Genomic DNA, 25,966 nt, shown 5'->3' on the forward strand with positions numbered 1-25,966 from the left:
TAATGATTTATAGGTGGGACGTGGTAAATAAGCCCATGTAAGAGTTACTTATCTTATGTCTCTAGCTGGCATTATGCTGGGTTAATTGGCATTATAACAGGGGTGTTAATTAACATGGGGAGAAATCTGTTCTGTAGGATTTTCAAGCAATAAGCAGGGGTGACATTATAACAGGGGTGTTAATTAACATGGGCAGAAATCTGTTCTGTAGGATTTTCAGGCAATAAGCAGGGGTGGCATTATAACAGGGGTGTTAACGTGGGGAGAAATCTGTTCTGTAGGATTTTCAGATAATAAGCGGGAGTGGCATATGACAGGTGGCAGTATATCGATTGAGCACTATATGCACACAGATGAATCTATTTATAGAGAGGATACAAAAATATTAAAACACAACAGGGAATTTAAATGAATGAATTATTCATTTAATAATAGAGAGGATGTTTCAACATTAATTCTGTATTTGCATTGTATGGAATCAATTTCACAATCTAGGACATATTTGTTTTTACTTTTTTTTTTTTGCAATAATACACCATTTCTGTACATTGAAAACTTTTTTTTGTATGGAAAATACTTTCATGGGGATGAGAAAGTATCGAGATTCTTTGTGGGCATTAATTAGTTTTAATGTGATGATTAATTTCTTCAGGAATGTACAAAAATGTGAATTTTTAACAACAAAAGAATTTTTTTTTTTTATAGTGTAATAATTAAATATTAGAATATTCATAATTAGGTCACCTGAGTAAATTCAAGTGGTTTAATTATTGCAATTCACCAGGTCTGCGACCGTCATCATCCGTCAAGTGATATGAGTTAACATGATCAAACATATTTAAATTTAACTACTGTACCATTCCAATTCTTTTCAAATTTGGTATGAAGCATCTTTGAGACAAGATTACATATTTAAGGACTTCTCCACTCCTGGAGCCTTAGGGTGAGACAAAAACTGCCAAAAATTGACAATTTTGTAAAAATCTCTACAACAGCACATGTATGAAAAACTGAATGTGTGGTGATGTGGAGCAGGAAGGCCTCTGCCAAATTGTAAATTTCATGAACTCCAGGGTAGAGGCCTGGTTGTGACTCCATGCAGGGCCCGCTAAAAATTTTTAAGGAAAAAAAAATGATAAGAATGAAATATTTCTTTGTTTTAAAATATACATGTTGACTATATATAGCATACTTCATGATTTTCTTTTTGAATTTCAGAATGAAAAGTTTATTTGCAATTTTGATTTAATGAAATTTTATTGTCAATAATAAGAAAACATAAGTTGCATACTTTAGGAGCTGAGTGTAAGCATATATATTAGACGTATCATAAATATGAAGCTATGTAAATATTGTTGACTGGTAGAGTAATATTGTACTTGTAGACCAAACATGAAATTGTTTTACAATTACAATAATCTTGTGTAATACATAATTATATACTTTTAGTGCTCTTTGCTTGAAGTAAGCAGTGGGCTTAATAGAAAAAGTGATTGGCACAGTGTCTGATTTTACATTGATCTTTTTGTACCTACTTTGTTTGGCTACTGACAAAAATGGTCAATCTGTGAAATGTTTCACACATAACCTTGAAGTGTGAATCGTGGCGACAAATCCATTGTGTTGGAGATTTTGTACCCATATTTGTTTTTTAAATTTTGGATCTCCTTGGGAATGAGGTACATCATGCTAACTTCCTTCTGCAACCTAATTCTGCAATTGCAACACACTGGCATTTTTCAAAGATATACAATAAATACTTAGTTATACAAAATCTTTTATTACATCACTGTAGTGGGTCTTTCTGACATCATCATGCAGCAATTGGGAGGTATTAAAGCTGCAATCATCGAAGATCATTTTTGTGATCTCGCTAGCACATTTGATCAGCTGAATTGACGTTATCTTGCATTTAAAAAAAATGAAAAAATTAAAAAAGAATTCTTGTTTAAGAAACCTTGATAAATGAATTCCCAAATACATAACTCTATTTCTTGAGAATATCGTTTCGTGTGACCTTTAAGAACCATTGATTACAATTAAGTCACTGATGGGAAAGTGTGACTATCTAAAGCAATGTATATACAAAATTGTAAATCATGAAAAGGGCAGACAACTGCAGATTTTATAAAGCAGTTTTGATTTGATATCATTGTTCAATTTATAGGTACGTGTTCTTTCTTATGTTGAAGGAGGTGCAGTTCCTGTGAATACATTTGGTTATGTTTATTGCAATACTTTTGTTTGTAAATTGTCCTTTTCGAGAATATTGAAGAATATGCATGGTGCTACATAAGTTATTACGTGCAGTGAGCATTCTTGGACATGAGGGATGGGAAAATTTAAACTCCGGATTTCATGACCATATACTGAGACTATAGACTAGGTCAGAAATTAGAAGATCACGCATCTATTCTTTATCAAACAATTTGATTCATTATTTAAGTAAAATCATGGCCTGAATTTTATTGGCTTGTATCACGGGATAATTAAGCCTGTTTTGGGCTCAAACTCTGTGATGCCATCAATATTTATGATATCACAGAGTTCAGGCCCAAAACGGGCTTATCCCTTGTGGCTTGTATTATTATTCTAAGGATGTTGAGATCAATTTGAAATGTTTACTTTTCTTACCTTATGCACTCTGTACAGGAGGCATATTTACTGTTTACATATGTGTGTGTGCTGTATGGGATAATTTACTGTTTATGTGTGTGTGTGTTGTATGGGATAATTTACTGTTTATGTGTGTGTGTTGTATGGGATAATTTACTATTTATGTGTGTGTGCTGTATGGGATAATTTACTGTTTACGTTTGAGATAATTTATTGTTTATGCATGTGTTTTGTATGGGATAATTTACTGTTAGATACATGTGTGTGGTTTGTATGGGATAATTTACTGTTGAATACATGTGTGTGCAGGTCTGTATGGGATAATTTACTGTTAAATACGTGTGTGGTCTGTATGGGATAATTTACTGTTAAAATACATGTGTGTGGTCTGTATGGGATAATTTACTGTTAAATACATGTGTGTGGTCTGTATGGGATAATTTACTGATAAATACATGTGTGTGGTCTGTATGGGATAATTTACTGTTAAATACATGTGTGTGGTCTGTATTGGATAATTTACTGTTAAATACATGTGTGTGGTCTGTATGGGATAATTTACTGTTGAATACATGTGTGTGGTCTGTATTGGATAATTTACTGTTAAATACATGTGTGTGGTCTGTATGGGATAATTTACTGTTAAATACATGTGTGTGGTCTGTATGGGATAATTTACTGATAAATACATGTGTGTGGTCTGTATTGGATAATTTACTGTTAAATACATGTGTGTGGTCTGTATTGGATAATTTACTGTTAAATACATGTGTGTGGTCTGTATGGGATAATTTACTGTTGAATACATGTGTGTGGTCTGTATGGGATAATTTACTGTTGAATACATGTGTGTGCAAGTCTGTATGGGATAATTTACTGTTGAATACATGTGTGTGCAGGTCTGTATGGGATAATTTACTGTTGAATACACGTGTGTGGTCTGTATGGGATAATTTACTGTTGAATACACGTGTGTGGTCTGTATGGGATAATTTACTGTTAAATACATGTGTGTGGTCTGTATGGGATAATTTACTACTGTCACTTAAATTCCTATCCAGAGACAGCTTGATCTTGTACTGATATTCTACAGATATTGAATATAATGACTGGACAAAAATCAAGTATTAAAAGTTTTATGTATTTTTGGAATATTTTATAGTGAAACGTACATTTCAAATCTACAGAGGGTAAAGACATTTAATCTGTGTGCTCAAGTTGTAGAATAAGTTTAATAAAATCCAGTAGTGAACAAAAGATGTTCTATCTGACCCTTCTAACCCTGACTGGTTGGTTATTGCAGTTTTCAGTTATCACATCAGTGTACATTGAGTGGTTAATTGAGTCATTTCCATTGGAGTAGTTGCTGTTAAGACCTAGGATTGTCTAAGAAATTGAATTCTGAAGAGTTCCCTAAACAAACTGTATTTCGCGTTACTTTTAATTAATCACTGTTTCTCACAATCCATCATTGATGTGTTGAAGCGGAACCTTGCTTAAATCTGCCTTGGGATTTAGTTTGTATGAGTCCATTCTGTGATTATGCCAGTAACAGCAAAAAATGTGTCGCAAGGTCTTACGAAAATAAGAGCTTATAATACAATACAAAATAAAGTTGACTGAAAAGTTCACGGACTGCATGAAGTTCATAACGGCTTCGATTGAACGATAGTTCTCAGTGTGAACCATGCTAGCAATGTGGAGGACAATTTCTGAGGGTGCCACTAAGATGAGGAACATGACCACGATGACGATGAGGGTGGTAGTCAGTGTGATGTTGGTGTCTTGGGAAGATGAATTATCATACTGAAATTTCTTGCGATATCGATAAGATTGGTGGATTTTGTAGCAAATGCAGATATTGAAGCCAACCAATAGAATGAGAGGGATGAAGTTGCCAAGAATAGCCCACACCACTCTGTAAATGGTATCCACCATTGTATCGTGTCCCAGTGGTATGATTTCCAGGATATAAACAACCGTGTTGTTATTAATCACTTTTTCAACCACTTGATTTCTCCAAAGCACGGGAACATTGAACAGTGCTGATAAAACATACACACAAATGATTATTAACTTGGTCTTCCGCAAGGTCATCAACAAGATTTGGTTCAGAGGGTGACATATAGCGATGTACCTCTCTGTTGCCATGGTAACTGTGAGCCAGGTGCTTGTCAGGATAAAGACATTGATAATTGCAGTCGAGTACATTCCATAATACAAAAAGAAGCCCTTCTCTGTGTAATGATCAGTGGGGAGGAATGTGGTTGGGAAAGCAAACAGACAAAACAAGAAGTCGGACAGGGCTAAGGAAATGAGGCACAAGTTCGCAGCTTGTTCCACAGTTCGCAGAGAACGGCGGAGTTTCCGTCGAGTCAGAATGGTCAGGTTGAGGATGTTCCCGACAATTCCAAACAAACACACGGCAGGAAGTCCATAGTTATTGAGTACATTGATGACATCCCGCTCAGAGTTGGTTGGGGGTAGGGTGGTACTCTGTTCGTACATCGTGTGGGTGCTGCTGTTGATTAAGGTTGTCATGGTGATGTTGACAAATTGGTTTTCATCTCCTGTATCTGTCATTCTTCTGCAAAAAAGAAAGAAATTAAACCAAACCCATATTAAACGATGAACCTGAAACCATGTCCATTATGAAAAATGTACAGTGGAGCCTCGGTAATCCGGACGCCATTAATCCAGACGCTTCACCTTCCGGACGATTTTTCTAGGGAACGGAATTTTTATACATTATTTTGCATCATTAATCCGGAAATTCGCGTTCCGGACGGTCACTTTTTACTACAAAACGTTATAATGCATTGAAAATTGTACCGTTAATCTGGACGGTAATTTTGTTTAGGGAAGGTCTGTGTCGGACAATTTTAGCAAGGTGTAAATTATAAAGAAAACAAGCTAAACTGTCTAATTGAAGCGATTACCTGTACCCTGTCAACACCTCCCTCCAATTAGGTGGTGTGTGATGATAAGTCCGTTAGATAGCATGTGCCGATCGAGACATTCAGTATTGCCAATTTTCGCACATAATATCTTTATTGCGTGTAGTGTTGAATTTTGTAAATAAATCTGTAGCATATTATTTTATAGTCTTGATCAATACCCTAATAGTATTAATAAATTAAACATCATGCCGTAATGATAATTTTTTTAACTGCTACACGTATCAGTTGTACTGATTCGTAAATTGATATCGGCTTATTCAAATCTAAAGAGTGTAGATTATACTTCTAGATTCTGGATTTTATTCTGTTGATTGGCGTGAAATATACATGTATGTTCATGCATATGTATATATAGTATGATTTTTTAATGTTTAGAATGTCGCGCATGTAGAATGTACCTGTGTACGATTGATTCTTGTTACGATGTTGTAGAGCTTTATTGCTTTCGAAATTTTAAACTCTGCGTAGAAGTGAGAAAATTACCATTTTAAGGAAAATGACAATTAAATTCTGTATGTACCTGTAATGTTAATTTCACCCGAGTTTTGTTCCGTTATTATCACATCATGGAAATAATAGGTGCGCGTGACTAGATCAAAGCAGTAGTAGGTCTTGATATTACGAGCTTAAATGATTTTGTTTTCCTGATATTGTCTTGGATAATTATAGAATAAGAAATATAAAGTCTGGCAGATTGAATTTTGGTTAAAGAATGTTGTCAACTGACATGATAATCATGAAATTCTTATAACAACTTTGGACGATGAAGATTGTTTTAACAGACCGCCGAACCCGTGAACCGTGACAGATGGAAATTACTGGCCTTTTTAAGAAGTAAAAGTGTGGTGAAATGTTTGAAATGTAAATGATTATGTTAGTTACTAATGATTTAATAACTTATAGTTACATAAAGTGCTTAATTATTTGTTTTAGTGCATACGGTACACAGTTTTGTTCATTTTTTTAGGGATCATATGTATGTACAATGTAAGCACAGGCAAATACACTGAACACGTACATTAAATTTTAGTGCTTTGAAATACATGTAAATGTTAACATTATCATAATTTATTTACTAATGCAAATGGTTAAATCCAATGATAGAATGTGTTTAATTCACTATGCATCAATAAAATAGGCACATATTGGCTACTTATGCAAAGCTAGAAAATATGCGATTCAATTATCCGAACGCTTCATTTATCAGGACGATTTTGCTGGGAACCAAAGTGTCCGGATTAACGAGGCTCCACTGTAATTAAACAGTAAAATGCTTTCTTTGTTGTTTCATGGGGTGATGAAGGTACTAAGGTAGCATTTCAGTAAAAATGCATAACCTGTGGTAACAGGGGGTTATGCAAATTTTTCTGCAATGATTGCTACCTTCATCACCCCATGAAACAACAAAGAAAGACATTTTATTGTTTATATTTATATTTTTATGTATTATTAAAAATATAAACTAGAATTAATATCTAAAATATCATGTTACGTTAAATGGAACAGCCCATGCACCCTTTGACCTTGATGCCACTCCATATTTAGTAAAGATTTAGCAGACAGGTGGTACCTACTAGAAAACCAGATCAAACTAGTTTGCACCAAATATGTATTTATTGCATGATGAAAGCAAAGTCAATTTCAAAAGAAATACTAGTTCTAATTGTAACGGGGACCGTTATATATGTTCCCCAAACCTCGCCCAATTAAAAACTGATGTCCTTGTGATTCTATAGCAAAAAATCATTTTATTTTAGCCTTTAATTACATGTAGTACGTTCAATATTGTCATTTCAGTACCAAGAAATGAAAGAAAGCGTTGCACGCGCATACACGCGCACGTGTGTATGATTCCGAATTTTTGTTGATGTCGTTCAACAGGCATTTGTATCATATACCCACAGTGTAAATTTCATAACGTTTCCACCAAATATAAGGAAGTTATAGCGATTTTAAAATCGTCCAATCAGAATTCAGCACATGTCCATGCACGTGCTGAGCAGTAATTCTAACCACAGCAATTTGTAAGGAGTACCAAGACACATCTAAACCATTAATATCAATAGAATTTGATGAAAAACGAAAACGTTATCGTCCTTTAAAAATTGAACATTTAAAAAACGTTGCACGTGCATGCGCGTTTGCGTTGGCATTTTTTTGTTACACCAATATATAGATACACATATTGTCTACGTATGCTGTGAATATCATCTCATTCGCTTCATAAATAAGATAGTTACAAACGTTTTAGTATAATCCAATCAAAATGAAGTGCACGTGCATGCGCGTGCAAATTGGTAATTTTGACCATGCAAATCAGTTAAGGGTCTCAATATCTACTTATGATATGAATTTCAAGGCTTTTCAATGAACAACAAAAAAGTTAGACTGATTCCAAAGTTAGTGTACAAATTTTGTAATGTGCGTGCACGTGCATGCGTGCACGCGCATGCGTGCGCGTGCTGACAAAATAACTATTATTTTTCATATGTACAAATGATATACTATCATCCTATTTAGGTTTTATATGGCTTCCTTCAATATTCTGATTTTCCATTTTTTGTACCAAAATTGCAATGCACGTGCGCGCGTGTGCATGCACGTGCAGACAAAATGACTATCACTATGCACATCTACAAACGCTATACTATCATCCTGGAAAGTTTCATATCGATCCCTTTTGTAGTTTCTGAGAACACTACCGGACAAAAAAGTAACGGAGAAAAAGAATAATAATAATAACTAGATGCGATCTCGTTGCGAGCAACGAGTGGGTCTGTTCCGTCCAATTTTAGATGTGATGAGATAAGAATTTGACTGAGATTTTCGTTCATAAATAATGATACAAATATATTGTCTAGACGTACAATTTAGCTTCGGTAATGTTTTACAAATATTGATCATTTAAGTGCTATAAATTAAAGAATCTCTGCTGCTCTCGGCCACTAATTAAAGGGGTCAGCCTTTTTATCGACAAAAAAGTTAATAATGTTATTTACTGCGATACAAATTCGAGACTGATCAGGCGAGTCATGTCGCCCGGAGGCCTATTTTTTTTAAAATATCATTCTAGATATATCTTGCAAAACTGAACAAATTTTGTTCTACGTCCTATTAAAATTTTCTTGAGAAAAAAGTTATTGATTGCGACATTTATCAGACTGTTAAGATGAGTCATAAGGCCCGTGGGCCTTTTTCTTGATATCGTTTGAAAAATCTTGCAAAACTTAACAACTTTTGTTCTACATGTCTTATCAAAAGTTTTTCGAGAAAAAAGTTATTGATTGTGACACTAATCAAACTGTTCAGGCAAGCCATGAGGCCCGTTCGCCTTTTTCATGATGTTGTTCGAAAGATCTTGCAAAACTGAACAATTTTTTTCTAGATGTCTTATTAAAAGTTTCTTGACAAAAATGTTATAGCTTGCAACAATAACCCAACTGTTCAGGTGAGCCATGGAACCCACAGGCCTATTTCTTAACATCGTTAGTTAACACTTGCGAAACTGAAGAACATTTGTTCTACATGTCTTATCAAAAGTTTCTCGAGAAAAAAGTTATTGATTGTGACACTAATCAAACTCTTCAGGCAAGCCATGAGGCCCGTTCACCTTTTTCATGATGTTGTTCGAAAGATCTTGCAAAACTGAACAACTTCTGTTCTACATGTCTTATTAAAAGTTTCTTGACCAAAATGTTATAGATTGCAACAATAACCCAACTGTTCAGGTGAGCCATGAGACCTACAGGCCTATTTATTAACATCGTTAGTTAACACTTGCGAAACTGAACAACTTTTGTTCTACATGTCTTGTAAAAAGTTTCTCGAGAAAAAAGTTATTAATGTTATTAATTGTGGTACAAATTCGACTGTTCAGGCGAGCCATGACGCCCTGAGGCCTATTTTGTTATATCATTAGATAGATTTTGCAAAACTGAACAACTTTTATTCTACATGTCTTATCAAAAGTTTCGTGAGAAAAAAGTTAATCATTGTAACAGAAATTCAATGGTTCAGGCGAGCCATGAGGCCTATGGGCCCATTTCTTGATATGACACGAAAGATCTCAATAAACTGTACAACTTTTGTTATATATGTCTAAGCAAAATATTTACGAGTTAAAAGTTATGATTCAAAACGGGGGAAAATGGGACATTTTTTAAAACTCCATTTTCGACCCCTACGGAGCTTCCATACTAGGCACTTCCGGAAATTTTTAAAACCCATGTGCACAACTACAACATGTCGTCTAACATCACTGAAAATTTCAGCACTCTAGCTTTTATCGTTTTTGAGATTTTGTCTGGACAAAATGGTCATCTGAAAATCGATAAAAGGCGGATAACTTCCAACCGGAAGTGAATTTTCAAAAATCCAAAAAAAGAAATAAACTTCAGATAGCAATGCATCAACCCTAAAAATTTGAAGTAAATCGATCAAGCCATCTCTGAGAAATCCTCTGCACAAAATCGGTAAGGAAAAAAAAAAAGAATAAAAATAATAATAAGAAAAGTGAAAAATCAACAATAGAATAATAGAAGGTTCTTCCACTGAAGACGGAAGACCCTAATAATAATAAGAAACAGAGTAAAAACAATATGTTCCCAAACTTTGTTTGGGGAACATAATAAGAGAAGAGATTCAGTGAATGTAAATATTGTATTGTGAAAGGTGGGTGTTTTACTCTACCTCAGATAGAACAAATTTGTTGCAGTGACCTGTTTGAAGCTGTCAGTGCACACAATGGGACTAGTTTTTTTTTATATTTGTATATTACGGTCTTGAGATGAACGGCTATCAGGTGGTGGCAGTTTGACATTGATTTCAGTGCCTGCAGTACAACAGACTACTTTTAGAATGATGATTGTTGCTGGGGATACTGATTGATTAGACCCGTTTTAATGGGTCCAAGAGGAATCCATTCTCCAAGGAGCCGTTGGTAATACTGGTCTGGTCTATCCATCTTGAGGGAAACATTATCTTGCTCCATCAAGTATCAGGATTTGGCTAAATGTATACATAATAATTCATGTGCTCTTAGACGTGGAGGGACATTTACAGTATTTACAGTATTCAGCATTGTCTTGAGGCTTCTAAAGTATTTACAGTATTCAGCATTGTCTTGAGGCTTCTAAAGTATTTACAGTATTCAGCATTGTCTTGAGGCTTCTAAAGTATTTACAGTATTCAGCATTGTCTTGAGGCTTCTAAAGTATTTACAGTATTCAGCATTGTCTTGAGGCTTCTAAAGTATTTACAGTATTCAGCATTGTCTTGAGGCTTCTAAAGTATTTACAGTATTCAGCATTGTCTTGAGACTTCTAAAGTATTTACAGTATTCAGCATTGTCTTGAGGCTTATAAAGTATTTACAGTATTCAGCATTGTCTTGAGGCTTATAAAGTATTTACAGTATTCAGCATTGTCTTGAGGCTTATAAAGTATTTACAGTATTCAGCATTGTCTTGAGGCTTATACAAGTGTGAGTTTTCTTATATTGACATCTCAGCAGACATCATTTGAACAGTTTAAATATATTGTAAAGCTTTTAAGAAATGAAATTCACATCAATATGATAAGGTAAAGCTATCTAATGGATATTGATACCTATAGTACTACTGGTAGGGATTGTCTCTAGTGGCATCGTTCTTGCAACAATTCCATTAAATTTTTAGCAAATCATTAAGCCATCATATTGCTGGAAAACAATTACTACATATAATGAGTGATTTTCAATTTCCGTGGGCAGCATGTAAATGGTTGTAATGTTTATCACTAACCCTGATGCTGTAAACTGTGTTTTTGTGTAACTACTTGGTTACTGCAGGGTGGCAGAATGTTTATCACTAACCCTGATGCTGTAAACTGTGTTTTTGTGTAACTACTTGGTTACTGCAGGGTGGCGGAATGTTTATCACTAACCCTGATGCTGTAAACTGTGTTTTTGTGTAACTACTTGGTTACTGCAGGGTGGCAGAATGTTTATCACTAACCCTGATGCTGTAAACTGTGTTTTTGTGTAAACTACTTGGTTACTGCAGGGTTAGGGTTAGGGTTAGGCTGTAAACTGTGTTTTTGTGTAAACTACTTGGTTACTGCAGGGTGGCAGAATGTTTATCACTAACCCTGATGCTGTAAACTGTGTTTTTGTGTAAACTACTTGGTTACTGCAGGCTTAGGGTTAGGCTGTAAACTGTGTTTTTGTGTAACTACTTGGTTACTGCAGGGTGGCAGAATGTTTATCACTAACCCTGATGCTGTAAACTGTGTTTTTGTGTAACTACTTGGTTACTGCAGGGTGGCAGAATGTTTATCACTAACCCTGATGCTGTAAACTGTGTTTTTGTGTAACTACTTGGTTACTGCAGGGTGGCAGAATGTTTATCACTAACCCTGATGCTGTAAACTGTGTTTTTGTGTAACTACTTGGTTACTGCAGGGTGGCAGAATGTTTATCACTAACCCTGATGCTGTAAACTGTGTTTTTGTGTAACTACTTGGTTACTGCAGGGTGGCGGAATGTTTATCACTAACCCTGATGCTGTAAACTGTGTTTTTGTGTAACTACTTGGTTACTGCAGGGTGGCAGAATGTTTATCACTAACCCTGATGCTGTAAACTGTGTTTTTGTGTAACTACTTGGTTACTGCAGGGTGGCAGAATGTTTATCACTAACCCTGATGCTGTAAACTGTGTTTTTGTGTAACTACTTAGTTACTGCAGGGTGGCGGAATGTTTATCACTAACCCTGATGCTGTAAACTGTGTTTTTGTGTAACTACTTGGTTACTGCAGGGTGGCAGAATGTTTATCACTAACCCTGATGCTGTAAACTGTGTTTTTGTGTAACTACTTGGTTACTGCAGGGTTAGGGTTAGGGTTAGGCTGTCAACTGTGTTTTTGTGTAACTACTTGGTTACTGCAGGGTGGCAGAATTAAGAATGTTTTAAAGTTATTGTCATTTATCTTGTCTTTTGAGAAGGAGCTGCATGGAGCCTCCAGTGGCCATAATCATTCATTTAATACTTTAAGCGTCAAATTGATCCTTCCTGTTAGTAGAATATTTGAAGTCTAATTTTCACCAGTTTACCACAAAGTCCCTTGGAAGTTGTCACAAAAATGAGATTTAATTATTACAGAGGAGTTGTCCTCACTAGGTCTCTTAAGTGTTTGGATTCAATACACAATGACATGCCAGAGGTCTCAATTGATAGGTACTTGCATGCATCAGAAGGAACACTAGATATTATAGTCATCTTCATTGTCTATAAAGAAATGTGTTGCAGCTCCAGCTATTCATTTCTAGATTTATCATCAAAGTGAGCACGGAGGACTCCTGCATTTTTTCTATTAACTTCTTCATTGACTTAATTGCCAGTAAAATGAAAGTTCACCCTCATCATTCGCAGTAACTTGTCTGATTCAGTTTCTTAATTTACCCATTTATCTTAGAATCTGATTTTCAAAAATGTTTCAATTTCAGTGAGAATCTACAATTCAAAATGTGACTGCAGTATTTGAAAGAGCAATCTGAAAGCAGCATTTTCTCCCATCTTAAACAGAAACATTAAAAAGATCAATTGAAGTTGTAAGAATGCATGACCTACCATAATATGATATGACCTTGACCTGATGTATGTAAATGACCTTGTGACTTTAACCTATGATATATATGCATAATCTTATATGGGAGACTTTAGATCATACAGCCTGGCACAAGAGTTCCAATGTCTCTCTCATCAAGAGATGACAGAGGTTCACAGTTTGTGGTAACAAGCTTCTCTGTCTTTGGGCAAGGTTCATGAGATTACCTCCCAAAGAAACTGTATTAAACTCTTTAACAATATACAAAAATTGCCGCTACCCCCCAAATTAAAATGAAATTCTACAGAAATCTCAGCAGACTTGGAGAATGATCAAGTTAAAATTTCTGTGGTTCTCCTGCTGTCATTAACACTCGATGACTTTGAAGGTATGGCATAAAGAAGTTATTTCAACTTAATTTCTATATGAATTCAGTCTGAAATATAATATATGTAAAGGTCAATACTAGGACTTAGGAGTACACAGTTTGTTGCAAATGAACATGATTAGACCTATTTGATCTTGTAGAACAGGATGGTCTTCATTATACCCCATGCAATGAAGTTGTGGAGGGTATAATGTCTTTGACGTACTCGTCCGTCAGTCTGTCAATCTGTCAGTCCCTTTTTTGTCGGTGCAACTCCTCTGAGACTGCTCAACAGAATTTCGTGAAACTTTGTAGTTAATAAGGACACACTGTGTAGATGTGCATATAGTGGTATTCCCAGGAAATTCTGATTCAAGAATTTTTCTGGGAGTTTAATTTACTTGCTATAGGGTGCTTATGTTTGACATTGTGTAAAAATGAAATGCAAGACAATTACATGCAGATAATTATATTTCTCTTTTCTGCAATTATTTAGCTATATGAAAAAGTACAGAAGGACAGTTTTTGAAATCTTTATTTTTTCAGCAAATAGATTTGTGATTTGCACACATTAACTGAGAATGGGTGATGAATGAATATACATTCAATTATTTGGTCAAAAATATGTTTATAAATTTATTAATCTATAACATACATTATACAGTGTAGTTGTCTCATTTACCGAAATAAACAAATAAAAATTGAAAAAATAAATTCCATGTGGTACCTTTTCAACCAATGTGGCGCAGTACCTTTTCAACTAATGCGGTGGCCCATGCAACACAGTGTGCATACAAATTGAATAACGTGCATTATCATTAGTTATGATATATTGAAAAACTGTCAAAACTGTTCTCTCTATGCAGATAATTCATCTCTGTGGGTTGAAAAATTGTGTCAAGTTTGTCCAAAAAATTTGCACAGTTTAATTCTTTGGTCCCCTGTGCATGAATTTTTTAACCCATGCAAGCACACCATTGAAAATCTAGTACTATTTTCATACAATTGATCTTAAAAATTTAGATTAAAATTGCCAAAGTTATCCCTAAGATTTTCAAAAGTTGCTAAAAGTAAAGTTTGTTTTTAGTCCACAATTTGACCCTTTTGCTCACTGAATTAAATATTGCTATCAATTGCTGTACGAGTCGTTGACAATTTAAAAGAGATTTAAATATTTTACATCTGAATATATAGAAATTCTTCCTCTTGGATAGAGGTGGAAAGTACAATTTGATATACAAGTATTCTCAAATTATGATCCTCGGACTAAGTTCAGGGCGCCTTAATAGAGGCTGCCTTAAATGTCCACCTACCCCAAAATTGAAGATTTGCAGATTCAGAACTTGTCATCGAAAACAGCAGCACACCTGAACAGTTTGATCAGTCTTTTCTTTGTTACTTTGATGAATCTAGTCATTATAAAAATTGACACAACATTAAAACTAAGATAGGGCATTAGATGACAAAGTATTAATGTTCCAATTTTGATAAATAAACACTGGTTCACCATTAGTGTGGAGAATTTGCCATTTAAAGAGGTTATAATCATGTCTGCAGGGCCAGTAATCTGGGTTTATCTGGAGTAGGACATGACATTGGCACATGTGTGATGTAGGTAATCTATAGAATTTTAAATTGGCACAGCACTGAGAAATGAAGACTTTGATTTGAGAATTTAAAACAGGAAACAGACAGTTTTTCTGCTGGTGGCAATATTGAGAAAATAAAACATATGGAGTAATTATATGAAGGTTTGTTTTCTCTTGCTGCCATATTCCTGTTGTCAAAACAACCGTGGTGCCCAAAAGAAACCAGTCGGAATTTGTGAATATTGGATGTTACAAGTGCACAACATTCATCATGAAATCACTGCAAAGTGCTAAATGAAAGTGGCAAGAAATTGGATTCCATTGAAGCCGGACTGTCATACACTCCACAGGGACCCATCCAATAATTGTCCTATTGTATAATGAATATTGTTATCACAGGAGATATGTGGGCATGTTGCCCTGACCAACAGTATTTATGCTACAAATTACATTAATATTGAATGCCATGGTTTTGTAATCCTAATATCATCACCACAAAGTGTCTGATACACCTGAAATGACTACAAATTGTCTGATATCCCAAAATGACTACAAAGTGTCTGATACACCTAAAATCACAACAGAGTGTCTGATACACCCAAAATCACTACAAAGTGTCTGATACACCTGAAATCACTACAAAGTGTCTGATACACCTGAAATCACTACAAAGTGTCTGATACACCTGAAATCATGCACTACAAAGTGTCTGATACACCTGAAATCACTACAAAGTGTGCACCTGAAATCACTACAAAGTGGAACTGCTCCTAAAATCACTGCAAAGTGATGATACTACACCCAGTGCAATCACCTGATTTGAAGGGAGCCATGAATCTACAGAAATCAAATTAATGATTTAAAACAATTTTAATGCAGTTAAACTAATAAAATACAATATTCAAACTTTAAAAAAACAAAACAAATTGGAACTCTAAGTGGATCTTGAAAGAAGTTTAAAGAAATATAAACAGTCTCTGGCTACAGCTGTATGGAGAGAGGGAGAGAGAGAAAGAGTGAAATAGAAAGGGTAAAGGAACAGATAGAGAGATACTAAAGAGATAAACATAATTACAGTTAATTCTGAAGCTTGCTGCATGTCTTGGAGTTTTGCAAACTGCAATATACTGTATTTACATGTTCTTAATTCTAGCTTATTCAAAATTTAAAGCAATCAGAGTCTATGAATTAGTTTTACTATTTTCTATGTTAATTCTAGCTTATTCAAACTTTAAAGCAATCAGAGTTGATGAATTAGTTTTACTATTTTCTATGATACTGCAATCCCGTTATATATCATGTTTTTGGGTTTTTTGCCCACCGTAAATTTGCATACAGGAGTTTAAATATGAAATTTGTTGAATTAAGTGAACATAACAATGAATATGAAATTATTAGAAATTCAATTATCATACTTTGAAATCAGATTTATACTTGGAAATGGATATGCTTTTCATATATACTTTTTTTTTTAATTTATAGAATCAACTGGCCCTCTCCGACAAGGTAAGTAGTCTAATTTCCACTCTAAATAGATGGCAGAGGAGACTAACAGCTTCTTCTACGGTTGATTGGAGGTGAAAATTCCCACAAACTATGTACCCAGATAGAGGACTTAATCTGCAAGGGAGGCTGCAGCCAAAACGTTGCACAATGGATACACTTTTTACAAGGAATTAATTATAGTTGATATCAATTACATTATGGTATGGAAATTTAAATGGCTAAGGGTATATACTTAAAATTTACACAGGTTATTAAAGGGCATGCAGAGCACATCTGAGTTATTAATAGCATTCTGTAGAATTCAATTATCGGTCAAAATTTTATATTTTGAGTCGCATATGTTTTCATAATTAAGTTTTCAATTTCTATGCAACATCAAGGAATATCAGAATGTCCCTATTCTTTTATATGCAAGCATTTTATTGAAAATGAATAAGTTTTAATGGACTGCAGTTATAATAATATAATAATAATAATAATAAATTCTTTTATTTAGACAGGATAGCACAATTAGTACAAATGACTAGTTTACATTGTGGTCCTGTATAAAACATATTCACAGACAGATAAATTAGAGAATAGAAAAATAGATAACATAATATAAAATATATACATAAAATACACACACGATATCACTGGGGGAAAAAATAAACATACATATATACATCATATCTATATATCACTTATTTGAGAAATAATACTGCAAATATGCTGATTTAAAAGATGCAGTTGAATTAATGAAAGACCGACTGTATCTAACTTACCAGCTGCAGGCTCAAGTTGTAACTAAGATGGGAAATATATCTAAAGTGGGTGTCTAGCTTGTACATGTTATGGCTTTGAATAAAGGTAAAGGTGAGGTAATGAGTTAGAGAGGGGTAGGTTATGAGAGAGGTCCATTTAGAGAGAGGTATAGGTCATGAGAGATGTCCATTAGTGTGGAAGGGGTGTTATTGGAGCATTTTGGCTGCAAACACCTGTAGGAAAATCAGTGGCATATAGCAAATTATAGCATTAACAGTGAATATAAGTGGTTACATGTGTTCTAGTTTTAATTGATTCTTACTTCAGAATCTGTATGACTATTGATTAATCAGCAGTTATGGAAGACTATACTATAGGGATGGGGGTGAAAGACTATACTATAGGGATGGGGGTGTTCCATATACAGCAAGTGGTAATTGAACTAACCAAGTGTGACATGGCCAGCATGGTCTACTGACAGTACTCTTTTAAGATATCAGAGTTGACAGGCATACTTAGATATTGGCTCTTAAGCTGCTCTAATTGAGTGTCACCCTGTTGAGGATTATACTGTAGATAATTTTCTACCGTCCTGTTGTTGGGCTGGGGAGATTTAATTCACTCGTTAGTCTATCTGTCCTCATATAACTTGAATATAATATGTCCGATCTATATATTAATTTTGTAAAATAGAGACTTGCGTCTTGAATCTCATGATGATGTCTAGTCGTATAATTAGTATGAGAAAACGAAAGATTTCTGAAGAAATTAAATGTTTTTCAGTTAGCAATTATCGGTTTTAGAGAAAATAGGGGCAGGGGAACTGTCTCGAGATCATCATTGGTCTTGTGGTAATGTTCATTTGTTGAATTAATCTTTCAATCTCCATTTTATGCATAGTTTTTTTTAGCTCATCTGAGCTGAAAGGTCAAGTGAGCTGAATAAGTGAGCTGAAAGCTCAAGTGAGCTTTTCTGATCACCCGGCCATGTCCGTCGTTTGTCTGTAAACTTTTCATACTTTCAATTTCTTCTCCAGAACCACTGGGCCAATTTCAACCAAACTTCGTACAAATCATCCTTTGGTGAAGGGCTTTCAAGTTTGTTCAACTGAAGGACCATGCCCCCTTCAAAGGGGAGATAATCACAAAAATGCAAAAATAGGGTGTGGTCATTTAAAAATCGTCTCAAGAACCACTGGGCCATAAGAGTGGAGATTTACCTGAAAGCTTTCTGGTATAAAGTAGGTTCAAGTTTGTTCAGATCTTGGCCCCCAGGATAGGATGGGGCTACAACAGGGGATCAAAGTTTTACATGCTGATATATAGGAAAATCATCTTTTCCAGAGCGGCCAATTTCAACCAAACTTGGTACAAATCATCCTTGGGTGAAGGGGATTCAAGTTTGTTCAAATGAAGGACCATTCCCCCATCAAAGGGGGAGATAATCACAAAAATGCAAAAATAAGGTGGGTTCATTTAAAAATCTTCTTCTCAAGAACCACTGGACCAGAAGAGCTGAAATTTACATGAAAGCTTGCTGACATAGTGCACATTCAAGTTGCTTCCAGACATAGTGCATATTCAAATTTGTTAACATCTTGTGAAGATAATGAACAGTGATCAATCTCATAACTCCCACAAGCAATACAAAATAGTTGGGCAAACACGGACCCCTGGACACTCCAGAGGTGGGATCAGGTGCCTAGGAGGAATATGCATCCCCTGTCAACTGGTCACACCCGCCGTGATTTAAGAATGGTGGAGGATGTTAAAATAGCTTGTGAACACTTCTCCTATATGACTTATCCGATAGGCTTGAGAATTTATACAATACTTCAATGCCATTTGTAGATGTGCATATTGTAGGGACAGGAGTATCCTATTGTTATCCTTAAAGTTAAAGTGGATCTGAGGGGTGGAGGGTGTGAAATAGTTTGTGAACACTTCTATATGGCTTATGGGAGCCCATAATGTCTATGTTCCAGCTCATGCTTTCTCCTCCATACCAAATGCAGTAAATTAATGGAAGGAGGTTTGATTTGGTGCACTCCCAATTTGGGGAGCTGGGGAGACATTTGTTTTTCATAAAAACAATCTTTAGTTCTCTGAAGTTTCTAGTTTTATGGGATGAATATGCAATGATTAAGTCAAGAGGTCAGGTACCAACCAGAGATCAGTGAGGACAGGAAAACTTTTATCTTTTTTTTATCGTCTACTTTGCATAATCTGAATTTTCGGCAGAAAAAATTTCCTCTAGAGGTATACTAGATACCCTATTTTTAGCTCACCTGAGCTGAAAGCTCAAGTGAGCTTTTCTGATCACCTGTATTCCGGCGTCCGTCCGTCCGTCATGCTGTCCGTCCGTCTGTCCGTCTGTAAACTTTTCACATTTTCAACTTCTTCTCAACAACCACTGGGCCAATTTCAACCAAAGTTGGCACAAAACATTCTTAGGTAAAGGGAATTCTAAATTGTTAAAATAAAGGGCCAGACCACCTTCCAAGGGGAGATAATCAAGAAAAGGTAAAAATAGGGTAGGGTCATTAAAAAATCTTCTTCTCAAGAACCACTGGGCCAGAAAAGATGAAATTTATATGAAAGCTTCCTTATATAATGCAAATTCTAAATTGTTAAAATCATGGCCCCCGGGGGTCAGATGGGGCCACAATAGGGGATCAAAGTTTTACATACAAATATATAGGAAAAATCTTTAAAAATCTTCTTCTCAAGAACCACTGAGCCAGAAAAGCTGAGATTTATATGAAAGCTTCCTTATATAATGCAAATTCTAAATTGTTAAAATCATGGCCCCCGGGGGTCGGATGGGGCCACAATAGGGGATCAAAGTTTTACATACAAAATATAGGGAAAATCTTTAAAAATCTTCTTCTCAAAAACTATTGGGCCAAAGAAGTTCACATTTACATGAAATCTTTCTGACATAGTGTAGATTCAAGTTTGCAAAAACCATGGCCTCCAGGGGAAGGTTTGGGGCCATAATAGGGACTATGGTTTTACATACAAATAGATATGGAAAATCTTCTGATATGGACCAAGGTGACTCAGGTGAGCGATGTGGCCCATGGGCCTCTTGTTTAGTTTGGTTGTATCATTTCATTATTAGTGATATATCGGGCACAAATTTATTTCCAAGAACCATTTTCTGTTCAGTGTATCAGTCATCCTTTAGTAATGACTTAATAATTGCACAAAAAATGAAAACTATAGGTACTGCTTGACACTGGTACAAATGCTATATGCAAGATTTTATTGATACGGTAATTATGAGGTTTGATAAATGGACCCTCAAGATCAAAAAATGACAATACTGTGTAACCAAATTTCTCTCTAATGCTACCAACTTTTACAAGCCCTGCGGAATTGCTGATAGTACTCAGGCATCAAGCTAGTCCTTTTGGTTTACATAGAATCTCCACTTTTAAAAAGTTGGGAGTAAGTATTTCAAGTCTTTCCTGCTGACATCCGTCTATCACACTGTTTACAAACAAATGTTTCTAAAGATCTACAGACAGAAATGTTTTTACAGGCAAAGAAATGGGCTTTTTTCCCCAAATATTTTGGTAAGTAGTGGAAGGTCAAAATCTTTTGTTTCTGTGAATGTTCTCAATATGGGGATTTTTTTTTTTAAATTGATAATAACCTCTGATATTGTTTCCAGTGTTGTAAACTTTATTAGCCGAGTTGCAACGAAGTTGAACTCGGCTATTGGTTTGGTGATGCGGGCGGTTGGGCGTCAACAATTGGTTTTTGATTGTATACTATGCAAAACAAGAAACGATACAGTCAATTTATAGTTTAGACATAATTCCTTGCATGAAATATAAATGTATAAAACAGTTTTTTATCAACAAGAAGGTGAACCAAAAGCAACAACAAAAGCGTATTTATAAATTTGACTTCTATGAAATATAGTAGTTACATGATCAAGTGGATGCCTCAGAATACAAAATTAAAAGACTAAATAACGAGTATGTCCGCCTCTTGTGTCTATCACAGCTCTCAATCTGTGCCTCATGGGCACAATTAGTCCTTGCACTGCAGCATGTGGGGTATTGTTCCACTCTTCTAGCAATTCAGCTTGTAACAGTTCCATTGTTTCCGGTGGATTCGGGAGTCTCTGCACCCGTCTGTCAAGCTCATCCCAGAGATGCTCAATTGGGGATAAGTCTGGAGATAGTGCTGGCAAGGCAGAACATCAAGTTCTGTTCAAGATACTCCATGCAAATGCGCGTCACATGACATCGAGCGTTGTCCTGCTGAAACGTGTGGTGATTTCCAAACCTTGCAATAAACATCTGCACTATAGAAGATAGGATCTCGTCTCGATAACAGAATCCAGTAAGTCTGCCCTCGATTATCTTTAGCTCTGCGCGTCCACAATGTGTAGTAATCCCTGCCCAGACCATTACACTCCCACCACCAAACCTATTGCTTCCATGCACGCATCAGCGTATTGTTCGTTTTGGTGTCGATAGACTCTCATCCTGCCATCACTACGACGAAGAAGAAACCGAAATTCATCACTAAACAGCACATTTTACCACCAAATACGGTTCCAAAATATATGTGGGTAAGTGTGCTGTACGAAGACTTCGTGTAAGCATGGGTCCAACTACTGGGCGTCTTGAGCGTAACCTTTAACCTCCCTCAGCTGATTACGTACCGCTTGGGTAGAAATTCTGTTGCTGTTCCTACCAGCTGTCTGGTTTGCTTTAACAATGGCAGGCAGAAACTGGTTACGTAGATGTGCCAATCAAATTTGACGGTCGTCACATTGTGTGGTTACTTTTTTTGGCCGCTATGTGGTCTGTCGTGTGTGGTGCCAGTCGTTCTTAGACGACCCATAAGTCTCGTAATGGTTATCCGAGACACAGCAAATCGATGTGCAACGTCATTTTGGCACGTCACTGCCTGAACCATCCCAACTGCTCTATTTCACTCATCTTTACTTTGACGCGGCATTACCTCACAACAATTTTGTGAGGATGATTAAATCATATTTTGTGAACACAATCAAACTGGACATTTAAAGATCATTGTGAAATAAAAAAACCCAGTAATTAGATTAAAGTGATCGGCATTTTTCCGAAAAACATTAAAATTATGTTACATTATAAAATTTATGCTACCATTTAGCGTTTCGCTTACCATTTGATGATTATTAAAGAGCACATTAGTAAAAAAAAAACAAAAAACATTAATAATCATCTAAATCCACAATAATTTTAACTGCATGCATGCATGAGTATTGCGTAGTATATCGTTTCTTTTTTTTTACCTCGTATATTATAAAGGTAAATTTTTTATTTTTACATTTTACTTTCAATTCTTTTGAAAGTAGTTCTGTATTCATTTAAACAATAAAATGCTTTCCTTGTTGTTTTATCGGTTGATGGAGGTAAGCAATCATTGCAGGAAGAAATCATAACCTGTGTTAGCGGTTGAAATCTGCGATGCTTGCTACCTTCATCACCTGATGAAACAACAACAAAGAAACCCATTCATTACATTAAACAGAACAGCCAATGCACCTTTTTTGGTAATGATTACTCGGACAGGTGGTATATTTTTAAAAAATGAATCAAACTATAAGTTTGCAACAAGCATATATTCATTGTCGCAGATGAAAACAATGTCAATTTCAAATTAGATATAAGAGAAAAGTTTCAGTGAATGTAAATATATATATGCACATTGTTTAGGACTTCAGTGTATTCACGCATTTCCTTGAGCAATCATGCCAGATTTTAATAATGTTTGAAAACATGCAATATAATCTCTGAAAATCTACAAGTTTTCTGCGTTTGTTCCATCGATTCAAGGATTCAATGCCAGAGTCTCAAACTCGTGGCTGCATGACAAAACCTTTTGAATTCATGTCTCGATGAGTATTTTTTTTAATGATATAAAAGGTTAACTATAACTAATTAATACTTTGACAAAGATTATTCTAGGATGAACTGTCAATCCGATTGTGTAAGGTCGATAACGTCATACTGAAAGAGTGATCGTCAGAGGACAGCGTCAGAGTTAACAATGCAATATCAAAACATTATTGTCTCAAAGTCAGCAACAAGTAAATGGTTAATATTATGACTGATATTAGAAAATTCAATTCAATAACTTTCTACCTGCAAGATATTGGTCTGTTTTTATAGCATGACCGATTTTGCCCATGCAATTACGTCCCTTCTTCTGTACAATTTTCAAATGTAAAGAACCACCATTGGAGTAAACACAGAAATTGCACAAATTTGGATTGACTGGATTATAGTTGAGAAATGCCAGACAGGAATTGAGACATTTAATCCTGTGCCTCTCCAACCAACTAAGTTACAGGACTATTGCTACTGTAATAACTTTCCTGAATCTCCAACCACCTAAGTTACAGAACTACTGCTACTGTAATAACTTCCTGAATCTCCAACCACCTAAGTTACAGGACTATTGCTTCTGTAATAACTTCCTGAATCTCCAACCACCTAAGTTACAGGACTATTGCTACTGTAATAACTTCCTGAATCTCCAACCACCTAAGTTACAGGACTATTGCTTCTGGTAATAACTTCCTGAATCTCAAACCACCTAAGTTACAGGACTATTGCTTCTGTAATAACTTTCCTGAATAGAAATAAATCTTGGGACAATGGGCTGTACCATTTGACTTTAGATTGGATAAGAATCATTCTACAGCAATGTTGAGTTAGATAAACTATGGGTGGTAACCATAAGAATGGATTACTTTCACTGACAGCTTGTAGTTGAACCAGTACGTCTGATTGGATCAGATAAGGATCAATGGTACATTCTGTATTGAAGGTCAATCTACTGATGGGATATGATTCCTGTGCAGGCATTAAAGTTTAGACTTTCTAAATGAAAACAAACTTCTACACTGGTGCAGATATTACTGTGCTTTTGACACAGGAAAGAAGTGCTATTTTTGACAATTGGAGATTTTTTTTTGGTTAAGGTGTTTGTGAAATTTATAATACCAACATGTGTGCAGTTTTTGTGGTGCAAAATTAATTGTGCTCCATGTATCTTTTTGTGATTTTAATCTTTATTTTCCTTGAAATATAAAAAAAGTTATCTATTTTATGACCGTCATGAAGCAGAATCTTGTAAAACTATCCAATAAATGTTTCTTTTCACCTCCAGGCAGTAAATTGATGTGTTTCTGGATATTCAAAGCATGGGTTGTCTCTTTGTCTTAAAAGCTAGTGCAGTAACTTGAGAATATAAGTGGGTCCAGAATTTCACAAATAAAGGAAAGAAAAAATTAATTTTGTCCAAAATAAGCAATATCTTTGGAAAGGAAGTAGAAATTTGCAATAAAACTTTCTGCAATGATCTTTTGATATTAGATTGACTTGCATAGAATTTCACAATGACACAGTAGAATTTCACAATGACACAGTAGAATTTCAAAATTGTACATCACTTGTAAGTAGGAAATCACTAGTTTGAAGATCTGTGCAGTAATTAACATTTTCTTTTTCTAGTTTTCTTCAATCTGGGACAACTGTGTACCAATTAATTCATAAAACAAATGCATTCAAGATTGGCAAGCTACATGTAGTTATTGAGTGTTTGCAGTGCATGGAGTTTAAAGATATACCCCGGTATGGGCCATATTTGTCTGGTCACGACAGAGCAGGGGTATTCCTTCTTGTAAATTCATTGCTTTAATGTAATACACCATTATTAAAGTTGTAGCTGTTCAAAGTACAGAAATAATCCTATTTTTTGATATTTTCTGTGGGAGGAGCAATGATTAGGCATAATGAATTAAATTTGCATTGTATCTGTAACACATATTCAGAAGTATTAGAAAAATTCCCGAAACATGCATTTAGTCATTGAAATTTGTAAATGATTAAGGCAACAGAATTGATTTATCATTCAAGAGAGTGGTGCAGAATGACTGTTTTCATGGATTTATGAGTTGATACTGTTCATAACCAAAATGTTAAAGTGTGATGTGTGAAATATATTAATCTGGCCAAATGAATTATATCCCTTCATTTACTTCAGAAAACAACTGGTGCAATGTGTGCCTTTCTTGCTTGAAGCATTTTATTTATCTTGGAATGGTGTATATTTTCATTGTTGTTAAGGTAGCTAGCTCATTACACCAAAATTTTATTCAATGGCTTAATAAGTACATGTATGATTTCACCATCGAAAGAGTGATACAGGCTCTCGATTGTATTATATAAATATTTTTGTGATATTTCCCTTGAATGATAAAAAAAGTGTTTTGTTTGCAAGTAAGAGATTCTACATGTAAAATCCAAATTTCACTGTGATTTGATGCATGATATGAATATCTAAAAAATCATGCCTACATGACTCTTATAGACGTTCTAATTTTTTATATGCCCATTTTTGATGTTAAAAATTAATTATAGCTCATTTAATGTTGACGACCAAAATTTGGACCATCTGAATTCAAGAATAAGAGCAACATTTTAGCTTTGATTCTGTGTTATGTAAACAAACAAACCAGGGAAACATGAATTTTGTAATATAATAAAGCATCTTCATTTTGTACAGTCACAAATTTTAACTTTTAAAAG

The 25,966-nt window shown here is 35.1% G+C and overlaps 2 protein-coding genes across 3 annotated transcripts in view; one reads left to right on the top strand and one right to left on the bottom strand.

Annotated features, from left to right (window-relative positions):
* The window catches only part of LOC125677249 (CD109 antigen-like), a 291,878-nt gene that overhangs the window by 154,120 nt on the left and 111,792 nt on the right, over window positions 1-25,966 (top strand). Inside the window, exon 16 of the mRNA XM_048915256.2 lies at window positions 16,597-16,620. Within this exon, the coding sequence (XP_048771213.2) occupies window positions 16,597-16,620 (24 nt within the window). The remainder of the gene's footprint in view (window positions 1-16,596; window positions 16,621-25,966) is intronic.
* LOC125677283 (FMRFamide receptor-like) overlaps window positions 3,739-25,966 on the bottom strand; it is a 35,414-nt gene continuing 13,186 nt past the window's right edge. Inside the window, exons 2-3 of one of the 2 annotated variants that reach the window (XM_048915295.2) lie at window positions 14,839-14,934; window positions 3,739-5,203 (exon numbers count right to left, since the gene is read on the bottom strand). In XM_048915295.2, the coding sequence (XP_048771252.1) occupies window positions 4,075-5,199 (1,125 nt within the window). In that variant the 5' untranslated portion in view covers window positions 5,200-5,203; window positions 14,839-14,934 and the 3' untranslated portion in view covers window positions 3,739-4,074. The remainder of the gene's footprint in view (window positions 5,204-14,838; window positions 14,935-25,966) is intronic. The other variant, XM_048915304.2, reaches the window with a different exon arrangement.

The sequence above is a fragment of the Ostrea edulis genome, chromosome 1 (assembly GCF_947568905.1).
Source record: "Ostrea edulis chromosome 1, xbOstEdul1.1, whole genome shotgun sequence".
NCBI classification, from domain to species: domain Eukaryota; kingdom Metazoa; phylum Mollusca; class Bivalvia; order Ostreida; family Ostreidae; genus Ostrea; species Ostrea edulis.